Source organism: Suricata suricatta, chromosome 1 (assembly GCF_006229205.1).
Source record: "Suricata suricatta isolate VVHF042 chromosome 1, meerkat_22Aug2017_6uvM2_HiC, whole genome shotgun sequence".
Taxonomy (NCBI): Eukaryota; Metazoa; Chordata; class Mammalia; order Carnivora; family Herpestidae; genus Suricata; species Suricata suricatta.
Window position 1 is genome coordinate 108740506 of NC_043700.1, and position 24997 is coordinate 108765502.

The following is a 24997-nucleotide window of genomic DNA, read 5'->3' on the forward strand; positions in this document are numbered from 1 at the left end:
CTATTAGACAAACTGGACTTTAAAGTAAAGGCAGTAACAAAAGATGAAGAAGGACACTATATAATAATTACAGGGTCTCTCCATCAGGAAGGGCTAACAATTATAAATATCTACGTGCTGAATTCGGGAGCACCCAAATGCATAAAACAATCACAAACAAAGATAATCTTATTGATAAGAATGTGCTAATTGCAGGGATTTTAATACTCCACTTACAGCAATGGATAGATCAACCAGACAGAAAATCACTAAAGAAACAATGGACCTGAACGAAACATTGAAACAGATGGAATTAATAGATATATTTAGAACTCTGCGTCTTGAAGCTAGGGAATTCACTTTCTTCTTGAAAGCACATGGCACATTCTCCAAGATAGATCACACACTGGGGCATAAAGCAGCCCTCCATAAATATAAACAAATTAAGATCATACCATGCACACTTTCAGATCACAATGCTATGAAACTTGAAATCAATCACAGAAAAAGTCAAGAAAACTCCCCAAAACATGGAGGTTAAAAACCACCCTACTAAAGACTGATTGGGCCAATCAGGCAGTTAGAGAAGAAATTAAAAACTATATGGAAACAATTGAAAACGAAAATATAACAATCCAAACTCTCTGGGATGCAGCAAAGGCAGTCCTAAGAGGAAAGTATATTGCAATCCAGGCCTATTTCAAGAAATTGGAAAAAAATGCAAATTCAAAATCTCATAGAGCACCTAAAGAAACTAGAAGGGGAGTAGCAAGGGCACCCCAAACCCAGCAGGAGAAGAGAAATAATAAAGATCAGGGCAGAAATAAACAATATAGAATAAAAAAAAAACAGTGGAACAGATCAATGAAACCAAGAGTTGGTTTTTTGAAAAAATAAACAAAATTGATAAACCTCTAGCCAGGTTCCTCAGAAAAAGAACAAAACTGAAATAGACAAAATCATGAATGAAAATGGATCTATTACAACCAATCCCTCAGAAATACAAGCATTCAATAGGGATTACTATGAAAAATTATATGCCAACAAACCAGACAACCTAGAAAAAATAGACAAATTCCAAACCACACATGCACTACCAAAATTCAAACGGGAAAAGATCGAAAACCTGAACAGACCCATAATTAAGTGAAGAAATCAAATCAGTTTTCAGAAAATCTCCCAACAAATAGGAGCCCAGGGCCAGATGGCTTCCCAGGGGAATTCTAGCAGACATTTAAAGCAGAGCTAATACCCATTCTTCTCAAGCTACTCCACAAAATATAAAGAGAAGAAAACCCTCCAGACTCATTCTACAAAGCCAGCATCACTTTGATTCCCAAACCAGAGACTCAGCAAAAAAAGAGAACTACAGGCCAGTACCCTTAATGAATACAGATGCAAAAGTACTGAACAAAATACTAGCAAATAAAATTCAACAGCTTATAAAAAGAATTATCCATCATGAGCAAGTGGGATTCATTCCTGGGTTACAGGGCTGGTTCAGTGTTTTAAATCAATCTATGTGATACATATGTTAACAAAAGAAAAGATAAAAACCATATGATCTTGTCTATAGATGTAGAAAAAACATTTGACAAAATACAGTATCCTTTCTTAATCAAAACCGTTGAGAAAGTATGGATAGAAAGACCTTACTTAAACATCATAAAAGCCGTTTATGAAAAGCCCACTGCTAATATTCTCAATGGGGAACAACTGAGAGCTTTCCCCCTGAGATCAGGAACATGACAGGGATGTTCACTCTCACCACTGTTGTTCAACATAGTGCTGGAAGTCCTAGCATCAGCAATCAGAGAACAAAAGGAAATAAAAGGCATCAGAATTGGCAAAGATGAAGTCAAACTTTCACTTTTTGCAGATGACATGAAACTCTACATGGGAAAACCAACCGACTCCACCAGAAGCCTACTAGAACTGATCCATGAATTCAGCAAAGTCACAGGGTACAAAATCAACATATAAAAATCAGTTGCATTTTTATTTTATACACCAATAATGAAGCAACAGAAAGAGAAATCAAGAAATGGATCCCATTCACAATTGCACGAAAAACTATAAAATACCTAGGAATAAGCCAACCAGATGTAAAAGACCTATATGATGAAAACCATAGAAAACTTATAGAGGAAATTGAAGAAGACACAAAGAAATGGAAAAACATTCCATGCTCATGGATTGTAAGAATAAACATCATTAAAATGTCATTATTACCCAAAGCAATCTACACATTCAATGCAATCCCCATCAAAATTGCACCAGCATTCTTCTCAAAGCTAGAACAAACTATCCTAAAGTTTGTATGGAACCACAGAAAACTCTGAATAGCCAAAGTAATATTGAAGAAGAAAACCAAAATGGGAGGCATCACAATCCCAGACTTTAGCCTCTACTACAAAGCTGTCATCATCAAGTCAGTATGATATTGGCACAAAAACAGACACCTAGATCAATGGAATAGAATAGAGAACCCAGAACTGGACCCACAGCTGTATGGCCAGTTAATCTTTGACAAAGCAGGAAAGAGTATCCAGTGGAAAAAAGACAGCCTCTTTAATAGGTGGTGCTGGGAGAACTGGACATCAACATGCAAAGGAATGAAACTAGATCACTTTCTTACACCATATAGAAAAATAAATTCAAAACGGATGAAAGACCTGATTGTGAGACAGGAAACCATCAAAACCCTCGAGGAGAAAGCAGGAAACACCCTTCTTGACTTCAACCACAGCAATTTCCTACTCAACACATCTCCAAAAGCAAGGGAATTAGGAGCAAAAATGCACTATTAGGACCTCATCAAGATAAAAAGCTTCTGCACTGCAAAAGAAACAATCAAGAAAACTAATAGGCAACCGATGGAATGGAAACAGTTTCAAATGACATATCGAATAAAGGCTAGTATCTAAAATCTACAAGGAACGTACCAAACTCCACAGCCGAAAAACAAACAATCCAGTGAAGAAATGGGCAGAAGACATGAACAGACCTTCTCCAAAGAGGACATCCAGATGGCCTACAGGCACATGAAACGATGCTCAGCGTCACACATCATCAGGGAAATACAAATTAAAACTACACTGAGATACCATCTCATGTCAGTCAGAGTGGCTAAAATGAACAAATCAGGAGACTATAGATGCTGGTGAGGGTGTGGAAAGACAGGCACCCTCCTCCAACTATTGGTGTGAATGTTAACTGGTGTAGCTGCTCTGGAAAACAATGTGGAGGTTCCTCAAAAAATTAACAATAGAACTCCCCTATGACCCAGCAATAGCACTGCTAGTAATTTACCCAAGAGATACAGAAGTGCTGATATATAGGAGCACATCTACCCCAGTGTTCATAGCAGCATTTTCAGCAATAGCCAAATCATGGAAAGAGCCTAAATGTCCATCACCTGATGAATGGATCAAGAAGATGTGGTTTATATATACAATGGAGTACTACATGGCAATGAGAAAGAATGAAATATGGTCATCTGTAGCAACGTGGTTGGGCCTTGAGATTGTCATGCTAAGTGAAATAAGTCAGGCAGAGAAGGACAGATACCATATGTTTCCACTCAGGTCTAACAGGAGAAACTTAACAGAGGACCATGGGGAAGGGAAGGAGGGAAAAATAGTTAAGGAGAGGGAGGGAGGCAAATCATGAGAGACTCGTGAATACTGAAAACAAACTGAGGGCTGAAGGGGGAGGGGGAAAGAGGAAAGGGGTTGATGGGCATGGAGGAGGGCACTTATGTGGAAGAGCCCTGGGTGTAATATGGAAACCAACTTGATAATAAACTATAAATGAAAAAGGAAATTAAAATCAAATGAATAAAATAAAAGAACAATGCTGGAGGTGGCTCAATTTATTAAGCATCTGACTCTTAATTTTGGCTCAGGTCATGATCTCATGGTTCATCAGTTCAAGCTCTGAATTGACCTGTGTGCCGACATGTGGAGCTTGCTTGGGATTCTCTGTCTCCTTCTCTCTTTCTGCCCCTCCCCGTGGCTCTCTTTCCAAAATAAACAAACATTTAAAAAAAATACTGCTGGTATGAGGATTTTAAGCGCATGTCTCCTCATGGACATTTGTGTCGGTGTCATTCCTAGGGTGGGTGGTGGGGTGTGCATTTGTTCAGCTTTGTCAAATGTCCATCAATTTTCTGTTGTGGTATCATTTTACTCACCCAAGTGAGAAAAGAATTTATCTCCTCACTTATATGTGGTTATCTCTTCCCTTTTAGCCTATTTGGCTACACATTTTATAATACTTTACTATTTCTTAGCCATCCTCAGAAATGTTTCCATTGAACCAGTTTCACTGAAGAGAAGATGGAGAAGTGGTAAATGCATTGTATTTATATATAGGGATTGAATAAAATAGAATATAATAATAGCTAATTTTCATTGACTTTTTACTGTATTGGCCTGGCAACATTTTGGGAGTTTTATGTGTAGTAGCTAACTTATTCTTTCCAGTAACACTAAGAAGGTGGGTATGATTATTCTCAGTTTACAGATGAGAAAACTGAGGTAGAGCTGTTAATAAACTTGTTCTAGATCACAGAGTTGTGTGTAAGATAGTCTGGGTCCAGGGCCATGCACTATAACTTCCACTGAATGTCTTTTTAAAAATTTTGTGGTATATTATTAAAATATATATTTTTTTAATGTTTATTTATTTTGAGAAGGAGAGAGAGAAAATCCCAAGCAGGCTCCGTGCAGGGCTCAAGCTCATGAACCGTGAGATATGTTTTAAAATAAGTGGCCACCTATGTTTTGAAAACAGATTGGAAATAAATTCTTAAATTATCCTATAGCAGTTCCAAAACAGCAAGGTAGCATGGCCCTCGCTGGCATTCATTGGATGAGGAACTTCTACACAATGGCTTTCAAACTTGTTTTTTATTCCTCACAATCTAGAATTGTGGATTGTGGAATTTTTTTGTTCATCTGTATTCCTGCTCTTTGTATTCTCACGATACCTGCCTCATGGTATTCGTAATATCTGCCTATCTTTTTGTTGTTGTGAGGGGTGGATAGGATGATGTAAATCATTTAACACATGGCCTAGTTGGTGACAGCATATGGTGATAATATCAACCATCTTTACTAAAAACAGAAATAAACCACTTTGCCACAAGTTCTCAACACCCCTAGGATTCTGTCCTCACATCAAGGGAGCTACCCTGCGTCAAGTCTTAGAATGTCAGCAGAGAGCCTGGGGTGACTTCCTCTTGAACAGACTTCTTGTCCTTTGGTTTGGAATGTCCTTTGGTGTTTGAGATAATATATAATGAATGTGAAAATAAATAATAGACAATGAAAATTACCACTTTGAGTGCCTGGGTATGTGTCTGTCACACACTGAACAGATTCTTTACCTACATTGTATAACCTCATCCCCATAACAACTCAGCGAGACAGCTTTGTTTCCATTTTACAGATGAGGTTACTGAAACTCAGGCCTAGTAGCAGTGGTAGTCTGTCAGAGCTGGACAGTAGTTAAAGTGGTAAAAGCAGATTTTATTCAGGAATTATTGCAATAGGGAAAAGAGTTCAGTATGAGCAAGTGATGATTCCAGTTAAGCAGATGTTGCGGGATTCTTGCTGAAAGCAGTCAGCTGATCAGATATCACTTGGTTGGGGTGTGGGTGAGGAGGAGGAATTTGATCATGTGTCGATGGGGAGTTTTCGCTGACCTGACTTAGCAAGACTTTTGCTACAGCTGGGTGATAACCAGCTGTACACAGAGGGACACTGAATGTCGAGGCTTTGAGGGCTTAGGGGGCCTCACTAGAGTTTGGTTAAAAAGCGAGTCAGACATGGATGGATCTCAAGGATGTCATGCTAAGTGAAATAAGTCAGGCGGAGAAGGACAGATACCATATGTTTGCACTCATAGGTCTAACAGGAGAACAGGAGAAACCTAATGGAGGACCATGGGGAAGGGAAGGAGGGAAAAAGAGTTAAGGAGAGGGAGAGAGGCAAATCATGAGAGACTCTTGAATACTGAAAACAAACTGAGGGCTGAAGGGGGAGGCGAAGGAGGGTGATGGGCATGGAGGAGGGCACTTGTGGGGAAGAGCCCTGGGTGTTATATGGAAACCAACTTGACAATAAACTATATTAAGAAAATCAAAACAAAACAAAAAACGAGTTAGATCATTCACCAGCATGACTGCAGAGTGGTGCTGAAACTCTGCCTGTCTGACTGATTCCATGGCCTGCCGTTCTCTTCTCCATAGCTCCTTGCTGCCTGGAAGTCTCTAAGGGGCCTTTGCTTTGCCAGTGGGTGGGAGATGCGTGCACAGAGCTCTCAGGTTTTCTAGAAGATTCTGAAAGCACCTTAAAGTTGTATCTACTTTGTAGATCTCTATCTGAGGTATTAATTATAAGCTAAGAGGTGTGGTCCTTATCAGAAAGCATTGCTCTGGCACCTGAGCAAAGAGCAGTTCTTAACTTCTGAACTTTAAAGAACAATCTAGAAGTTCTAGTAAACACCTTTATATTTTAAACCCCTTAGATGTTTTTACTGTCTTTGACCTGGCAGCATGTAAACTGTTAGATTGACTGGCTTAGGAAAACTATCCATTTCTTTTTCTCAAGCGTCCTCCCTCCCCTTGAGTATTTGACTTATTTGGCTTATTTACAGCCTTAAGTGAAGAATGTTTCTATAATTAAAAAAGCACTCATTTTTGGTAACTTTTCCAGTGACATCAGGAAAAAGTCTGCCAGTAATGCTTCTTTGCCAACTAATAATAATAAAATAAAAACAATGACTCTTCCTTTAATCATTTTCTGTAGGTCATTTAGAAGGCATTGGTACCAGATTTGTTTCCCTAGCACAAATGCTTTTCAGAGCAGTGACCAGCTGTTAAGCCTGTTTGGTTATCAACAGGATGTCCCTGATTTTCCAGTCTGTAAGGATTTAATGGCTTGATTTCTAAATTCCATTTTAGGAATTGGGTGAGTTGGGGAGGCATGTGGAGGGAGGGTTACTTTTCTAATGCTAAAAAGGTGTTATGTGTGTGCATTTTCATTTTTGTGAGGTACCCATGGACTGTAGGCAATTGTGGTTGTCCTGTCTCACAAAATACTAAATCCACTCTTGTGAAGGATAAATAAATGTGTGAGATGCTGAAAGTCTGATGTATTATGGAATGTGAGTATGTGCAACTAATAGCTGCATCCTTGGTTTAAGACATTTGGATGAGGATAACCAGTTGAATTTTGGAAGAATCATATAGTTGGAGATAATAGTTTCTCTTTGCCATGGAAGTTACCCATGCATGAGTAAATGACTGCTTAATAAAAACTGTTTCTATGCAAATGAGCAGATGCCCCACATGGGGGACAGTAGGAGCTATTGCTACCTGGATGCCAGTATAGTTGTTTAGTCAGTCTGTGCTTCACGCTAGGATCTGCAGCGTGAGTAGGATGTCTGTTAGGATATACATCTGTTCTCTCTGTAAGCACTTCTAAGAGTTCCAGCAACCTGAAGGGACATTACTTCTTGAGATCTGAGCCTAATTATAGGAGCCTTAGACTCCCAAATTTTAATTATAAACTTTGATCCTCTCTGGGGTCTTTGATAATTCTGTCTTTTCATTTATATTATTCATGTTTCTAGAGTAGTGCAACACAGGCTTACAGTCTCTTATTCAGAATCTTTGGGGTATGTATTACGTAATTCTCCTGGGATAGAAAGCACATTGATATTTCCATAACACAACGAATGATTTTTCACACCAGGTGGAATTAGTAGAGCCTGTATCTAACTTCATATCAATTTTGATTGGGTTTTACAACTAAATTCATTTTAAAAGCTTGGCGTTTGGGGCCTTTGATTTTCAGATGGATGTGTTACCAAATTGTGGTAATTTCAAAAGATGTACATATATCCTGTTGTACACCTTAAACTCACACAATGTTGTATGTCAGTTTTTTGCTTAGCATCTGTTCTGGTTTCTTAGTAAAGCAGCATCATATTCAAATATTGTGTGTTAGTCTGGTTTTCTGAGTTTTCATGCAATTATGTTATCTACACTGATTCTTTCCTAAATGCGGTGCTAACTGGAATTTTTTTCTCCTGGCATCCCATCTTACTGTAGGGCCTGACATGGTGTAAGGGCTCAGTCAGAATATGTATGCATGGATTTGGGGGCTGGAGATAACCAGGAATGATAACTTGATCTCTCAGTTGTTCATTTCGCAGCCTTGGACATGTTACTGAACTTTCTAAGTTATCAGTTTACTTATGTATAAAACAGGAATAGTAACTGATCAATGTGCTGTACACATGAGATAATTTTTATAAAACACTTTAGGAGTTTCGGGGTGGCTCAGTCAAGTGTCCAACTTCGGGTCAGATCACGATCTCACGGTTTGTGAGTTCAAGCCCCACGTTGGGTTTTGTACTGGCAGCTCAGAGCCTGGAGCCTGCTTCAGATTCTGTGTCTGCCTCTCTTTCAAAAATAAATAAGCTTTTAAAAAAACTTCATAAAATACTTTGTAGAGTGATTAACATATTAGGAAGAGCTCAGTAATTAGTACCTGTTTTGATCTTCTCTCAGTCTGGTAAAAGACTTAATGAAGTATTTTCCAGTGCCTTACCACCTTTGGTTCCTTAAAATAACATTTGCTGAGAGAATGGAGAGGCAGAAGGAAATCAAGCACTTTCATCTTTTATCAAAAGCAAATTTGGGGGCCCTGGTCTTGAGAGCAAGAGCAAGAGGGGGAAGCTGGGCCATAGTGGATTTACTCGTATGGTGGATTTACTGGGGGGTTTGCCTCCCCAGTCCTTCCACAAGGCTGGGCTCAGCCAGGACAGCATTATTTACAAGATAAAATTAGTTTGGTTGCTAACGGTTCTGTACAAATATATCTCTTTTATTTGAGTTGTGTTATTTTGAAGACTCAGACCCGTGAGATTCTTGCAGAAAAAGGGGATCTTTGGGAAAACTTGTAATTTGAATATCAGATCTCAGTTTCCTGATTTACAGAAGAAAGGATTTGGATTCCACAGCCTAAACTCCCTTTCAACTCTGAGGATTGTGTGAGCATAATTCTAAGTTGTGTATAATTACAAGTTGGAGAATGCAATATCTAAGAATTTGTAGTTTTTGCATTGTACATCAGAAGTGTGACTCTTGTGAGGACTGAACCCAGAGTAATAGAAATTGGTAGAAGCATTTAATGTGCTAGTTGCGCAGTTAAGATAGAAAGCCATGAGAGCCCAGAATCTAATGATGGTAAGGATGAACCTCCTTTCTCATTTGCGTCTCTAGATTTCCCAATCACTTGAAGAGTTTAAAATGATTGCTACTGCCGATAAATCAGGAGTCAGGCCACTATGATTTGGGAATTTCAAGAAAATAGATTAATATTTGAGTGATGTGATATTGCACAAAGAAGAGAGGGGTATTTTAACATGGAATTCATGAGATGAATGAAGGTATAATTTTTTTACCCAAGAAGAATAGTTCATGGATTTGACTTTATAAAGAATCTTTGTACTGTTTTATTTTGTACTATAAATTTGGTACGTTTTTGATAGTTTCGAGAAGAAAATTTGTACATTTATGGACGAACATGGCTTATATGCCTAATGTTCAAGCTAGTTGAGTATTTGAGTTTTGCCGCATGGAATGTTGACTTTGAGAAGTTTGTTACACTTCTATAAAAGCAATGTCAGCATAGATATATAAAGAAGTATAGGTCACTTAAGCTGGACATACATTGTTCTATTTATTATCTTCAATATTTTTAATAAGAAGAACATATATACTTTATCTGCCAGGCTTCTGGAATAGTGGAATTTCTTAATTGGGGCAGGAGAGGATGGTGCAAGTAGTAGTTGTGTGGTATTATAAGTAAGTAGCATTTCCAATTATATAATTTTATAATGTAATTTTATTTTTTTATTCTTTAATTATTTTGAAGTGTTTATTTTTGAGAGAGAGAGAGAAAAAGAGCAGGGGAGGGGCAGAGAGAGAGAGAGGGAGACACAGAATCCGAAGTAGGCTCCAGGCTCTGAACTGTCAGCACAGAGCCCAACATGAGGCTCAAACCCATGAGCCATGAGATCATAACCTGAGCCGATGTTGGACGCTCAACCAACAGAGCCCTCAGGCACCCCCATAATTTTAAATTTGGAAAGTTTGGGGTTTTTTTTGTTTTGTTTTGTTTCACAAACTTCTGAAAATAAAATTTACCAAGATTTTTGCCAGGTTTGCGAGTAGGGTGATAGGTGATGGCTATTATTTTTCTAACTGAGTCGGGGGACAGTAGACTTTGTGTTTGTCAAAAGGGATGTCAATTAAAAATGGGTAAGAGAAGGGGTGCCTTGGGTGACTCAGTCTGACTTCAGCTCAGATGCTGTTCGTGGGTTCAAGCCTCACATTGGGCTCTGTGCTGATGACTCGGAGCCTGGAGCCTACTTTGGATTCTCCATTTCCCTCTCTCTTCCCCTTCCCAGCCCATGCTCTGTCTCTGTATCAAAGAAACCAAACATTTAAAAAAATTTTTTTAAATGGGTAAGAGAAAAAAATGGGTAAGTGACACTTTTCTGGGTAAAACGGAGGGTAAGATGGACACCCTGGGATGAGCACTATGGAACAAGAGCTGTTCTGAGGAATTTGCGTTATAAATATTGTGAATGGAGATGTATAATTTGGGTTCGTGTCCATCAGTAACCTTTTGGTTCATTAGTCACATAGTATCTTAATAAATCTTTGAGGGGTGGCAAGGAGCAGGCATTATAGGATTAATATTTGCATAGATAAATTACATTTCTTTAAGTCAATTATAATTTGAATTATGAACTCCTTCCCTATTCCCACTATTGAACAGCAAAATGTAATTAATTCTGATGGAAATTAAATAAAGATTTGAATAAACCTTAGCCCCCATGATGTACTTTGGGAGGAAATTCTAATAAGCATTTTATTTTAACTACAGTTATTAATTCTAAGTAGTTCATAGTCTGTGTAACATTTTGATAAGACAGTTCTCAAACCTTATTTGAAAGTGAAATGAGATAATTGTTAGACCTCAGTATTAAGGTAGAATTTGAACAGGGGAAGTGTAAAGAATGACTAAACTTCAGTAGAAGAGTAATTATAAAAATGTGAACTCTGAAGGTACCCTAGGGTTGAGGGAGAGGTAAACTTGGAAATAAAATCCCCCTCCCTAAAGCTGGTTGGTTGAGTGTCCAACTTGTGGTTTTGGCATGGGTCATGATCTCTCGGTTTGTGGGACTGAGCCCTGTGTCAGGATCCACACTGATAGCATGGAGCCTCCTTGGGATTCTCTATCCCCCTCTCTCTGTTCCCCCCAATAAATAAATAAACTTAAAGAAAAAGCATGGTTTCATCCCACCAGACAGTGGAGAAATTCAGTGGACTGTCTGGACCACAACTGATTGACAGAAACCAGAAGGCAGGAAACAGCTGTCTGGTGAACAGGCTAGCTGAGGCTGACCGACCAGTGCTGGGGGGCCAGGACTTTGGGAGGGAGCCCCCTTGCTGCCAGAGCAGTGCACAGAGTGATACCTGTGCTGAGGTGGACGCAGGAAATAACCCTCTGGGCACAGTTGAGCACAAGCTGGTGGGTGGGTGAACAGTGGAACTTAGAAAGCCATTGCTGCTGAGAGGCTGGGAATGCACCAGTGTCTGCACTAGGAGGGTAGCAGTGAGGTGATCCTTGGGTCAGGCTAGGGCTTTGAGGTTGTTGAAGGCTTGTGTACTTTGGGCTTGCTCATGGACCTGAATGCCACCTGATATCCCCATATACAGGGACCTTGGCCATCCCCTTCCTCCTACAATGTCGTTATGGTACCCTCTACTGATAAATTAAGCATTTCTCTTTTACAGTGAGCATAATATTAAAAGACTTCAGTCTATTATCTCAGAACAAGTACTGAAGGGTGAATTTGGAGTTGAGAGAAAACAGATTGATAATTGGCACAAAAAGCTAGAGTGACATGCCCAAAAACTTTAAAAACAAACCTCAAAAGAGTGCCTGGGTGGCTCAGTTGGTTAAGCGTCCAACTCTTAATTTCAGCTCTGGTCATGATCTCATCATGATTCACGGGATTGAGCCCAACATCAGGCTCTGCACTGATAGCGTGGAGCCTGCTTGGGATTCTCTCTCTCCCTTTCTGTCTGCCCCTCCCCAGCTTGTGCACTCTCTCCCTCTCAAAATAAATGAACATTAAAAAAAGGCCTCAAAAAATGAGAAGTGCCAGTAAATTAGCTGTGGGCTAGAATGAAGCTATATTGGCACACTAAAGGAGAAGGACACAATTCAGTCTCCTTAGAAGAAATGGTGTGCTAGTCCAACCTGCAGTAACAAATTGTTAAAAACATGAAGAAGCAGGAAAGGGTGACCTATAATATAGAATAAAAACTATCACTACAAACATACCTTGAGATGATACTGATTTAGGAATTAGCAGTTAAGAGCAGTAAAGCTCCTAAAAGCAATATGGTTTAATGGATAAGAAATCTCAAAAAAAAATGGAAACTATTAAAAAAAAAAGAATCAAATGGAAATTCAAACACTGAAGTAGATCTGAAATGAAAACATTTATTGGATGGATTTAAATGCAGACTAGAGGTGGCAGAAGAAAAAGTCCGTGAGCTAGATAGAAGTCATTCAAAGTTACCTGAAAAAGAAAACTAGATGAGCAGAAAAATGAACAGGTCCTCTGTGACTTGTGGGCAGTATCCCACCATCTTACAAATGGATAATTGCAGTTCTGAGAAGAGGAGAGAGGGAAAGAAGTGGCAGGAAGAGGTGTGAGGTTTTTGTCATTGTTGTTGTTAAAGTAGCCTTCACACCCAGTCCTGGGCCTGACCGCACTCTGAGATCAAGACCTAGCTGAGATCAAGAGTCCAGATGCTTAACTGACTGAGCCACCCGGGTGCCCCTGGCAGAAAAGGTTTTTTAAAAAATTATGGTTAAAAGTTTTCCAGAATTGATGGAAAACATCAGCCTATAAATTCAAGAAGGCTAATAAATGTTATAAAGGAGAAACCCAAAGAAAACTACACTAAGCCGCAAGCAGTCAGTCTGCTGTAAATTAATGATATAAAGTGATGAGGGAGGGAGAGAGGAGGAGGGAACGGGGGGAAATAGTAGGAATAATGGCTGACTTCTCAGAAGCTGTCCTAGACTCTGGGTCTAAAGTTTTCTCATCTTAGCAAGAGAGTGGGCTGCAGGATGAAAAGTGAGATGGCTAATGTCCAGGAAAAGACAGGAGTCCCTGAATAAGGGTCCTTGCCCCATTTTTATTAGGATCAGAAGGCTTACAGACATGTTGGGCATGCACAAAGAGAATGAATTAGTGAACATTAACTCATGGGCATGAAGGAAAGTGGGTTTTAAAGATATACAGTGTCTGGGGTTTGGGTCAAACATTGGGCAGACAGTTGTTAACGGCAGACGGGAGGCACCCTGTTTACCTTAGTTAGCCTAGGGGATAAGACAGGGCAAAACACTTCAAGGTTAACAAGGCACTTTTTCTTTTGTTAATCATCTCCACTCTGGCAGCATCACTCACAGCGCAGTGCAGAGGTCCGAAGCTCTATTTACCTGCTTACCTAATTTGGCTCTTCCTGTGAAAGCATCTTTCTGCTATAATACTAAATTGAGGGTCGCTTTGTCCTCAATGCCTAATCCTGCTTACCTCATATACCTTTGTATTGGGTGCCTTTGTACCACTCTCTATTCTGGGGCCTTTGCCCCTCCCTCTCTATTCTGGAGGCTCTGCACCTCCCTATTCTGGAGTGCCTTAGCATGTTTACCCAAACTCAGGTGCGAGCATCCTATGGCTTTGTAATTCTTTATGTCTTGTTCACCCATTGGTGTAAGCCTGGGGGATTCCTCAGCTTATTCCCCACAAGGAGCAACTCAAACTAGAAACAGTGCAGTGACATCTTTAAGAGAAAAACAAAAAGAAAGTCTGCTAATCTATAGAATTCTATAATCAAGCAAAAATAAAGGTAAAGTAAAGATATCTTCAGATAAGAGTTGAGAATTTTATTAGGAAAAAGTTTTCCAGAAATCTTGCAGCAGACTTTCCCAGAGGTCGCATTATATGCTCAGATGCCCACGCTTTATGGCTATATGGCAAGGAAGGGCCTGGCATTTTCATCATCTAGAGTGAAGTTTTTGTCATCAAGAAATAGATAAGGGCAAAGAAAAATCAGCTACTGTGTAGGCAACCAGCACTGTTTGCCACATAGGAGCTCAGTTACTTTTGTAGTCAGAAAAAAGCCAATTTGTTATTTGGTACACAGATGCAAGTAAAGCAGAAATAAGTCATTTGCTGTTAGGTTGGCCATTTACGGATACTTAGAAGGCTCTGTTGGAAACCTGTAGACCTCTTATATTTCTTCTTCAGTATGCGATCCATATTCCAAACACGCTTGCCACTGGGCATTAAAAGACAATAATATACCTTGACCTCAGTATGCTGGAGAGAGACGGCTCTCACTGGGTTTTAGTGACCACCTTCTAGGCAGCATGTCCTCTTTTTCATGGAGCAAATGAATTTTCCTTAGAAACACTGGCTAGGAAGCAATTAAATGCATTTGGGATTGTCATGGCTGTTTCATAGAGTAACAGTTAACAGCAGCAGTGTTTGCGACTGTCCTTTGTTGAGGGCCAGGTGCTGTCTTGAGTGTTTTCAGATCTCTCATCGATTTATGTGTTAAACATTATCCTCCCCATGTTTATCCTTTTTTTCTTTTTTGAGATACTGTGAGTGGAGAAAGAGCAGAGAGAGAGAGGGAGACAGAATCTGAAGCAGGCTCCAGGCTCTGAGCTGTCGGCACAGAGCCCAATGCAGGGCTCGAACTCACGAGTGAGATCATGTCCTGAGCCCAAGTCAGACGCTTAAATAACTGAGCCACCCAGGCGCCCCTCCCATTTTTATAAATTTGGAAACTGAGGCTTCTATTAGGAAATCGACTAAGGGCATTCCATCATTAAGAGGCAAAACCATGAGTTAAATCTAGGACAGCCTGATTCTAAAGCCTGTGTTCCTATACCAGATATAGGATGGCGTGGGCTCACTTGGATTCTCTTGATTGAAACATATTGTACCTTTTCAGTGGATTGTAAGTTGATTCACACCAGGCATTCTTGGAAGTGTTGCCTGTGATTTACTCATTCCTGGTTGTTACAGTGTTAAAAGTATTCTCATAGGGAAACCTTCACTAGAATGTAAATTGAAGTCATTCAGGTTATTTGCAGGAGAATGTTGACTTTGCCCATGTTTGTTGTATTTATTTTACTTTTAATTTACTCATTTAACCTCCAGAAGAACTCAAAGAGGCAATTCAATTTTCTGGTTATTTTAAAAGACAAAATTAGAACTGGCCACTGACATCACTATGCTTTGTGATCCAGTAAGGTGCTGATTTTTCTGGCCTTTGTTTTCCCCACCTTTTAAAAGAGCAAAGTGGGGGCATCTGTGTGGCTCAGTTGGTTGAGCATCCGGCTTTGGCTTAGGTCATGATCTTGCAGTTCGTGGGTTCAAGCCCCGCGTCAGGCTCTGGGCTGACAGCTAGCTCAGAGCCTGGAGCCTGCTTCACATTCTGTGTCTCCCTCTCTCTCTGACCCTCCCCTATTCCCACTATCTCTCTCTGTCTCTCAAAAATAAATAACATAAAAAAAGAAAGAGCAAAGAGGTTTGGATTAAGTGATCTGAGCTTCCTAACATATTAAAATTAAGCCATACATTCTTGGTTCATAAACCATTTGGTACCTGAATGATTTAAGTATCTAGACATAAACATTTAAGGAGCAAAGCAAGTTCACCTAAATTCAGAGAATGTAGATTGCTCTTTTAACTCGGTAAGCAGTAGCTAACTTGCACGAGGCTGAAGTGATTTTCCATTTAAGTGAGGTTGCAAAATAGTTAATTGATGATTTGATTCTGACCCTTTGATAAAAATCCTGAGTCTGAGCTAGCAAAGGTATTACGTGTGTACAGTGAAGGGTTGGAGAGGAATGAGCAGTATTTTCATGAAGTACTGAATCTGAGGGTGGTTAGAGGAAGAGGTCGCATCCATGAGGAATAGAAGTCTTTCATCACTGTGTTTGCCATTTTGTTCGTTCAGAACTAGTACAGCTTGTTGCGAACAGTAGTAATGCTGAAGAGGAGAATAGATACAGGACCTTTGGGTCCTCTATTTTGCTAGCATATGGGGAAAGAGAACCAGGATAGTACTCGGGCAGCTTTTGAATGGTCCATGTTTAGAAGTAGCACACAACTCTCTGGCTCGCTCTCTCTCTTTTTTTATTTATTTATTTATTTATTTAGAGAGAGAGGGAGAGAATCTCAAGTATGCTTTGTCCTCTCTACACAGAGCCTGATACAGGGCTCGAACTCATAAACTGTGAGATGATTTGAGCTGAAATCAAGAGTCAGATGCTTAACCGACTGAGCCACCAAGGTGCCCTAGCTCTTGTTTTTTGGACCAGATCTCTGCCACATGGCCACACTGCAAGATATACTTAGGGTTATGTTAAACTGTGTGCTCAGGAAGAAGGATAGTATAAGGTACATAGAAATCAGGTAGTTGGAAAAATAAGTGAGTGGAAAAAAAAATCAAGACTTAATTGTTACTGTAGGAAAAGCAAACAGTTGTATGAGGAGGGGAATAAAATAACGATAATGGGTAACATTTACTGTAAGTTTTTACATTTCCTACATTACTTTTCTTAAAAATTCTCTGAGATAAATACAATTGTAATTCCCATTTTACAAATGAATGTTATTTCACCAAGTGAGGGTATAGCTGTATTTATTGGAATAAATGGAGTAGGGGATAAGGAGAATGGAGTAAGCATCATCATGGTAGAAAATACATAATGTAAAAGTAATGTAATACCTAAAATTAAATAGATCAGCAATATACACATGCCATTTAGAAACACAGAGGTAGGGGCACCTGGCTGGCTCAGTCAGTGGAGCCTGTGACTCTTGATCTCAGGGTTATGAGTTCGAGCCCAATGTTGGGTGTACAGATTACTTAAAAATTAAATCTTAGAAACACAGAGGTAAGTATCAGTAAACTTAAAAAGCTGGAACTCTTCAGGGTGATTAGTTCAAGTGTAGGTTTGTCCTTGTGCCATTGTACTTTCTAAATTGTGTCAATAAAAATATGTCTTGGTGTCAAAGTATGGAAAGATCAAAAGATAGCGATGTGTGGATGGTCATCATTTTAATCTTATTTTCAGGTAGAGCAGAAATGGTTTTGCAAATCATTGAGTAGTGGAGCCTAACACTGATAGGGAGCTGAGGCCAGATTTCTTTTTTTCTTTTCCTTTTCCTTATTTATTTGTTTATTTATTTATGAGAGAGAGTGCACGTGTGTGTGCACATGGGAGAGAGGGAGAGAGGATCCCAAGCAACCTCTCTGTGCCCAGCATGGAGCCTGGCACAGAGCTCAGTCAGTCCCACAACTGTGAGATCATGACCTGAGCCAAAATCAAAAGTCAGACACTCAGCCTGCTGAGCCAGTCAGATACCCTGGAGCTAAGGGCGGATTTCTAGACCTCAGTTTCCTTTGCACTTAAACTTTGGGCACTCATTTCTTCAAATGCTCATGAGAATGATGATCTCTTACGTGGTTAAAATGGTTTCTAAAATTACTTTAACTTCTGAAGTTCCACAGTTCTGGGTGTTAAGCTAATTTGTTTTTAAACAAGAGCTACTGGGAATGCATCTGCGCTTGAGAGCCAGTTTTGGGTGCAGTATGGTGTAGTCACAGCCAGTACTGGCTGTTCTTACCTACACTTTGGATAGTAGTCACTTAGCTATAGGGTTTCCCAGTACCAGTTTATGTAAGTATTCATATAATTGAAATCCAGGAGCTTTTTAAAAACCTGTTCAAGTTTAACAGAAAGAAGAATGTGTACCCTACAAGTTCTGAGTTTGGAATGCACAGCTCAGTGACTCTGGTTGAGAATGCTATACTGTATATTCGAAATTTGCTGAGAGTAGATCGTAATTGTTCTCACCATGCACATACTCTGAGGTGATGTATCCATTAACTTGACTGTGGTCAGTATTTAACAGCATATGTATCAAATCATGTTGTATGCTCTATATTTATAAGATTTTATTTGTCAGTTATACTCAGTAAAACTGGGGAAAAAATTATCATTATCCCAGAAGCCCCTTCCAGGTACTTCCCTCAAAGGGAACTGACTTCTAATAGATTAGGTTTTAAACTATATATAAATGGCATGTAGTAGTTAAAATCATACATATATATGCATATATGTTTATTCATCTCTTAAGTCAAAAATATTTATAAACACATATACATAAATGTACACATTCATGCTTTTAGATTTTTGGGGGGAGGGCTTGCCAGTTTTGTTTCTGGCTTCCCAAGATGACAATACTTAAATTAGTTAAGGTTTCCTGCAGGTATTGATTGTATAGGTAGTCCAGGTCCTCCTCAACTTATGGTGGTGTTATGTCGTGATAAACCCATAAGTTGAAAATACCATTAAGTCAAAATGCAATTAATACACCTAGCTTAGCCTAGTCTTCTTTAAATGTGCTCAGAACACTTATATGAGAACAGTTGGGTAAAATTATCTAATACAGAGCCTATTTTATAATGAAGTGTTGACTATCTCATATAATTTATTGAATGCTGTACTGAAAGTGAAAAACAGAATGGTCCTGTGGGTTACAGAGGACTTACAGTTCTAAGTGTGTGGGTTGATTTGCGCGGCTGACTGGGGGCTGGTGAGCCTAGCATCCTGAGAGAGGATCCTACTGCCTATCGCTAGCCTGGGGAAAGATCAGAATTCAACGTTAGAGGTATGCACGCATATTACTGTTGAACCATCGTAAAGTCAGGGACTGTCAGTTTGCTGTCTATGCATGCATTTATTACCCATTTACTACTTCTAAGTACAGGCATCAAAGTATAGTTTCAAATATGAAACCTTTGATTCTAGGTCCAGTGGCATTGCAGAGCCCGAATGGTTGCAGGAGCCAATTTTTACATTGTCGGACGAGACCCTGCTGGCATGCCTCATCCAGAAACAGGGAAGGATCTTTATGAGCCCACTCATGGTGCCAAAGTGCTGACAATGGCCCCTGGGCTCATCACCTTGGAAATAGTCCCCTTTCGAGTTGCAGCCTACAACAAGAAGAAGAAGCGTATGGACTACTATGACTCTGAACAGTAAGTATTATACACAAATCTCTGAAACGCCCTGTGCTCTAAGCTGCTCCCAGGTCTTTAATGTCTTGTCTCAGTGTTTTAATAACTTTAACTTGTTGTATAAACATAGTTGTACTCCTTCCAGAGAAAGGCCAAACCAAGGTTTCTCAATATTCCAGCAGTTAGAAGTAAAAATTGAATCTGGTTTCATAGTTCATGAGTTCATTTATTTTGTTGGGGAGTCCTTCAGGGCAGTACCGACATGACATGACAGTGTCCGCCATATCTACTGTCTGTCATGGAGCATGTGGAAGTAGTCCAGGGACTTAGAGATGATTACTCTGGTAAGCCCCAAAAAATCTTAGTAGTGAGAGGATTTAATAATTGTGCAATCACTTACATGACAGGCACTGTCCTAATTGCTTAATAACATTAAATTATTTATTCCCCACAACAACCCTATGGAGCTATTATCCTCATTTTATAAATTAGTAGGAAGCTCAGACGTGCAGAGTTCAAATAACTTGTATAAGGCCCAGAGCTGTAAATGGCAGCCTTGCAGTTGAACCCAAGCAGTGTGACTCCAGAGCCTTTGCCCTTGACCGCTAAGAGTGTAACTTTGTTCTTCAGAGATCTTAGAAGGAGCAAAAAACTAACAAGCTTTTAGTACAAATTTTGGTAGTGTTGAACACATATATGTGTCCTTTTAATAAAAAAGTTGTATTAATTTTTATAATGTATAATATCAATTGTTAGTACATTCTAAATTTAAAAAAGATTTTTTTAATATTTATTTTTGAGACAGAGGGAGACAGAGTGTGAGTGGGGAAGGGACAGAGAGAGAAGGAAATACAGAATCCGAAGCCGGCTCCAGGCTCTGAACTGTCAGCACAGAGTCCGACGCGGGGCTTGAACTCATGAACATGAGATCATGACCTGAGCTGAAGTCAGATGCTTAACTGACTGAGCCACCCAGGTGCCCCTAATTTTTTTTTTAACATTTATTTATCTTTGAGAGACAGAGATGGAGCATGATCAGGGGAGAGGCAGAGAGAGGGAGATAATGTCTGAAGCAGGCTCCAGGCTCTGAGCTGTCAGCACAGAGCCTGATGTGGGACTTGAACCCAGGAACCACGAGATCGTGACCTGAGTCAAAGTTGGACACTTAACCAATGGAGCCACCCAGAAGCCACAGTTGTTAGTACATTCTGCGGTGACAGTATAGGGCTCTGGAATAGGAAGTTACGGATTCTAGCCCTGTCTTTGCTATATAACTTTAGAGTCTTGTGTCATCTCTGGCCTTGTGTCTTCATCTCTAAAATGATGGCAGTAGATGAGTTGATTCCATCCTAATTCAAAATCCGTAGTTCTTTCCATGATCTGTAGCATCTAATTATTTTTACATTTTAGCAGATACTTGCTGTTTTGTTGATTGATACTTTTGTAGTACAAATTCCAATTCATGTGCAGCAAGTCGAATGGGAAGTCCTTTTTTATTTATGTTTTCTTACATTTATCTATACTGACAGGTACTAATTGGAAGTTGAGAGTGGTCATCCTTTTTTCCATGGTACTTTATAGTTAATTCTGTGTTCAGGAACACAGGACACTGATTGTGACCCTGTGTCCTCATTTGGTGTGGCCCGTTTTGTAATGATGGGGACAGACAAGAAAGAAAGAGAAACCTTTTAAAGATAAAACATTGTTTCTAAAAGTGACATGAAGTTTGGTGTCATTTAATTTCTTTTTGGTATATGATAAATTGGGTAAAGAAATACTGGTATTTACACTAGAGTTTGAGGGATTTATTGGCTTTTCACTTAATGGCATAAATAATTCTGGAGAAAACGCATCATTTTAGATGATAGGCTTTTCTCAGTGATAACTGGAGCTAAAATGCAGGAACATTTTATGAGTCAACAAGCAGAAGAGGCTTATGTAACTGATACAGACAAGTGTAAAGGGACTCCTAAGTACATTCTCTGGCCTAGGTGTGGAATTCAAGAGAGGAGCTATTCTAGAGTGTTACGTTCTGAAGATCTGAAATGTGGTCCAGATTCCAGTGGACTTCTGAACCATAGCAAGAGGAGAATTTGCAATAATCCAGACCATTTTTACTTTTATAAAAGATCAGGGTTTGCCACCACATAGAAGTAGTTTTAAATCGTGGCATGTTGTGTTTTGTTTTGGCCTAAAAGTATATAGGCCTTTGTATGTTGTTTGTTTGTCTGTTTATATATGTGTATGCATGTGTACATACACTTATGTAACATGCACACACACACACACACAGCAATTTCACTGTCTTACAAATAGCTATAAAAGGGGTGTGCTGAGAATTCCAAATGGGCCTTTTCTTCCAAAGGGCTGCCTCAGAAGCATTGACAAGAGAATTTTAAGAAAAGGGGTACCTGGGTGGGTCAGTCAGTTAAAGGTTTAGCTCTTGATATTGGCTCAGGTCATGATCTCATGATTGTGGGTTCCAGCCCTGCTTTGGGCTTAGTGCTGGCAATGCAGAGCCTGCTTGGGATTCTCTCTCTCTTTGTCTCTCTCTCTCTCTCTCTCTCTCTCTCTCTCTCTGCCCTTCCATCTCTCTCTCTGTCTTTCTCAAAGTAGATAAATAAACTTAAAAAAAATTTTAGTAAGCCTTGAACTATATTGCCACAAAAGGTGATTGAAACTGAAAATATAAATTAAATGTTAAGGAAAGTAAAAAAAAAAAGTTTCTAATATAGTCCTGTCCTTTTGTTGTTAAAATTGTCTAGTGCTTCCATCAGAGAGTCTAATTTACTTATTTTGGGGGAGAGGCCTACACCCCAGAAGTTCTTTTGTAAGCTCCCTAGCTGTGGACCCTTGATGGAGAGTAGCATTGTTTTCTACAAATTTGTGAAACATACAGTGTCAGAGACAGAACTGTGGGGCAGGGAAGCCCTTTACTTCTGTTCCAGCATGCAGCTGTTTGTTTAGTTTGTGTACAAGATGTTACGAACATAATCTTGGTTCTGAGTGTAACAATTAGTCACTTACAGAGTGAGGAGAGGGAAATAGAATCATCCTGCCAGTGGCCACATTAAAACTTAGGTGAGTTTCCATGTCCATGAGTTAAGGAGACAAAACTAAACAGAGTTGGGCTTTTCTTTTCCACTTCTCCTTGTGCTGCTGTGTCATTCCTGTGGTCTGTGCACGCACGATCAGGTGATCTGATCACCCAAGGCCCTAGGACCATCTGCATGTTGTTGACCGGCGTGCTGGGGGAAGCCCTCGATAACGTTCATGTTTTGTTAAATCTGTGCAGTATTGCTTTAAGTCTCTCTTTTAATCATTCAAAAGCTAAATAATTACATCAGTTCTCATAAGATTTTCCAGTGATGAATTCTATATTAGTTGCATGAGTGTCTCATTTTCTTGGAATTTTTTTGAGTTACCAGATCTTAATAAATTGTAACTTGGGAAGCCTTAAAACTGCCTTAGTTTTCTGATTTTTTATATTTGTGTTCAATATAATTAAGTTGATGGGAACATGTTGGAAAGTGATTAAAATTTTGTGGAAAGGCGATAGTCTTTGATGTAGTGAGAAAACCCAGTTATTAATTATGCACATATGAGGTCGTCTTATGTTTGATTAATGGATGTTATTCAATGCCAGCTTTTATGTAATTAATGATTTTGTAGCTTTTGATTTAGTTAAATACTAGTGTAAGACAAGGCTTTAGGGAGAAAAAAACAAACTTACAAAGATTTCAAGTAAGATATTGATAGGAATCATGATAAAAATCATCTGTTTATACTTAGGAAGTTAAGTAGGCTCGTATTTGCTGTCATAGTGACAAGGAAATTTAGTTTTAGGACTACAAGATTAAACTCCATTCTTTCAGATATTACAAACAAACTTTTAGAGAGAATTCAGCTATTTGTAATGCTTTCTCCTTGATGCAGATCTTCTTAGTATTTCAGCAGAAAAATTCAAAATTATGGTTCGGATTATTGAAATGGCAACTTAGCAAAAAGAGAGCTCACGTAAGTGAGAGTGCCTTCTGGAAATGGGTACATGAAGGGACAGGTGACGAAAATGTTTCAGCCTGGTTATTTCCACATTATCAGTAGAGCATTTTCATAGTTTTAACATTGGCATAGGTATTAACTCATACAGTTAGTGTCATTTTAAGAATATTCTAATTATAGACATCTTTTCATATAGCTTTCTCTTCTTTGATGTGCTTTCCACAGGAAGGCTCATCTTTCCTAGTGGTTTCTGTGCAGTGACTCTTAAAGCTATATTTCACTGTTTCCAAGTTGCTAATTGTGTTAGTTTTCTAATGCTAACACATGACTACAAATTTAGTGGCTTAAAACAATACTTCTTACTATCTCACAGTTCTTTGAATCAGAAGTCTGGGTGGACTGCATTGTATTCTCTACCCAGGCTGGGCTCTTATCTGAAAGTTCAGGAAAGAATCCATTTCTAAGGTAACCCTTGTTGGCAGAATTCAGTTCTTTGCAGTTGTGGGGCTGAGGTCTCCATTTCCTACTGGCTGTTGGCTAAGGATTGCTCTCTGCTCCTAGAAGTCATTTTAGATCCTTTCTTGTGGACACCTGCATCCCAGCAACAGAATCTTCTTAAAGTCTCCCTGACTCTCCCTTCTGCTAGCAGTTGAGAAAAGTCTTTGCTTTTTTAATTTTTTTATTCTTAGAGAGACAGAACATGAGTAGGTGAGGGGCAGAGTGAGAGAGGGAGACACAGAATCCGAAGCAAGCTCCAGGTTCTGAGCTGTCACTACAGAGCCCGACATGGGGCTCAAACTCACAAGCCATGAGATCATGACCTGAGCCGAAATCAGATGCCCAACCAACTGAGCCACCCAGGTGTCCCGAAAAGTCCTTGCTTTTAAAGGGCTCCAGTAATTAGGTTAGTCTCAGATAATTACACTGTTTTGCCATATAAATGACCTATCATGGTAGTAACGTTGTCTTCATCCTTTCATAGACCCCTCTTTTGCAAACATTCAAGAGAAGTGAGAAACTTAGGTTTTCTAGAAGTAAAATAAAAGTAATTTTTTTTTCTCTGAAGGTTAATATTAGGAATAGTAGATAGGACATCCTAAGGAGATGTATTGGTATTTTCATTTTAAAACCCAGTAGTACTCCTGTCCTGCTTTTTTTTTAACCAGGTACAACATCTGAAAGAGAGAAGACTTTAGTGGGGGGAGGGTAACCAGCATAAGGGTCCCAATCAGAGCTCTACATGCTAGAATAGACTATATGAAAGACTTATTTTATTAATGCCAAGGACGCCAAAGAAGCCTTGAACCAAAGAGGACCAGAGATCTGCTCTTCCCTCCACCTCAGAGCTCTGACCTGCTTTGACAGCTCTGTGAGATCAACGATGTACGTGCTAGAGGAAAAGCAGGAAGAGCAAATGATTCAGTTCTCAGGGCATGGCTCCCACAGCGCGTAGGGGACAGTAGTCTGCGTCTCTCAATACTCCAGCCTGGTGGAAGGAAAACAGGCCTTAGTCGTAAACCTCTGTTCCTAGAAGGTTCCTTCTTTATGGGTGAGTAGGGTACCCTGACTTTGATGCAGTCTGGGGTAACAGATGAGTACGATGTGTTCCCCCCGTGGTCAACAAATTTTTGCAAAACTGTTTTTTTTTTTTTAATTATGGAAACATTAAAAATATAATACTCATGCAGTCTTCTATTTTTTGTGCATGTTTTGATTTTTATTCTTTTTCTGTACATTAATTTAACATAATTGAGTTTATAACACTAGAATTTTTTTACCCTGCTTTTAATTACTTACTTTTCA

The 24997-nt window shown here is 39.3% G+C and overlaps 1 protein-coding gene across 1 annotated transcript in view; it reads left to right on the forward strand.

Moving 5' to 3' along the window:
* PAPSS1 (3'-phosphoadenosine 5'-phosphosulfate synthase 1) overlaps positions 1-24997 on the forward strand; it is a 98406-nt gene that overhangs the window by 65451 nt on the left and 7958 nt on the right. The window contains exon 10 of the mRNA XM_029951366.1: positions 18984-19213. Coding sequence (XP_029807226.1) covers positions 18984-19213 — 230 coding nt within the window. The remainder of the gene's footprint in view (positions 1-18983; positions 19214-24997) is intronic.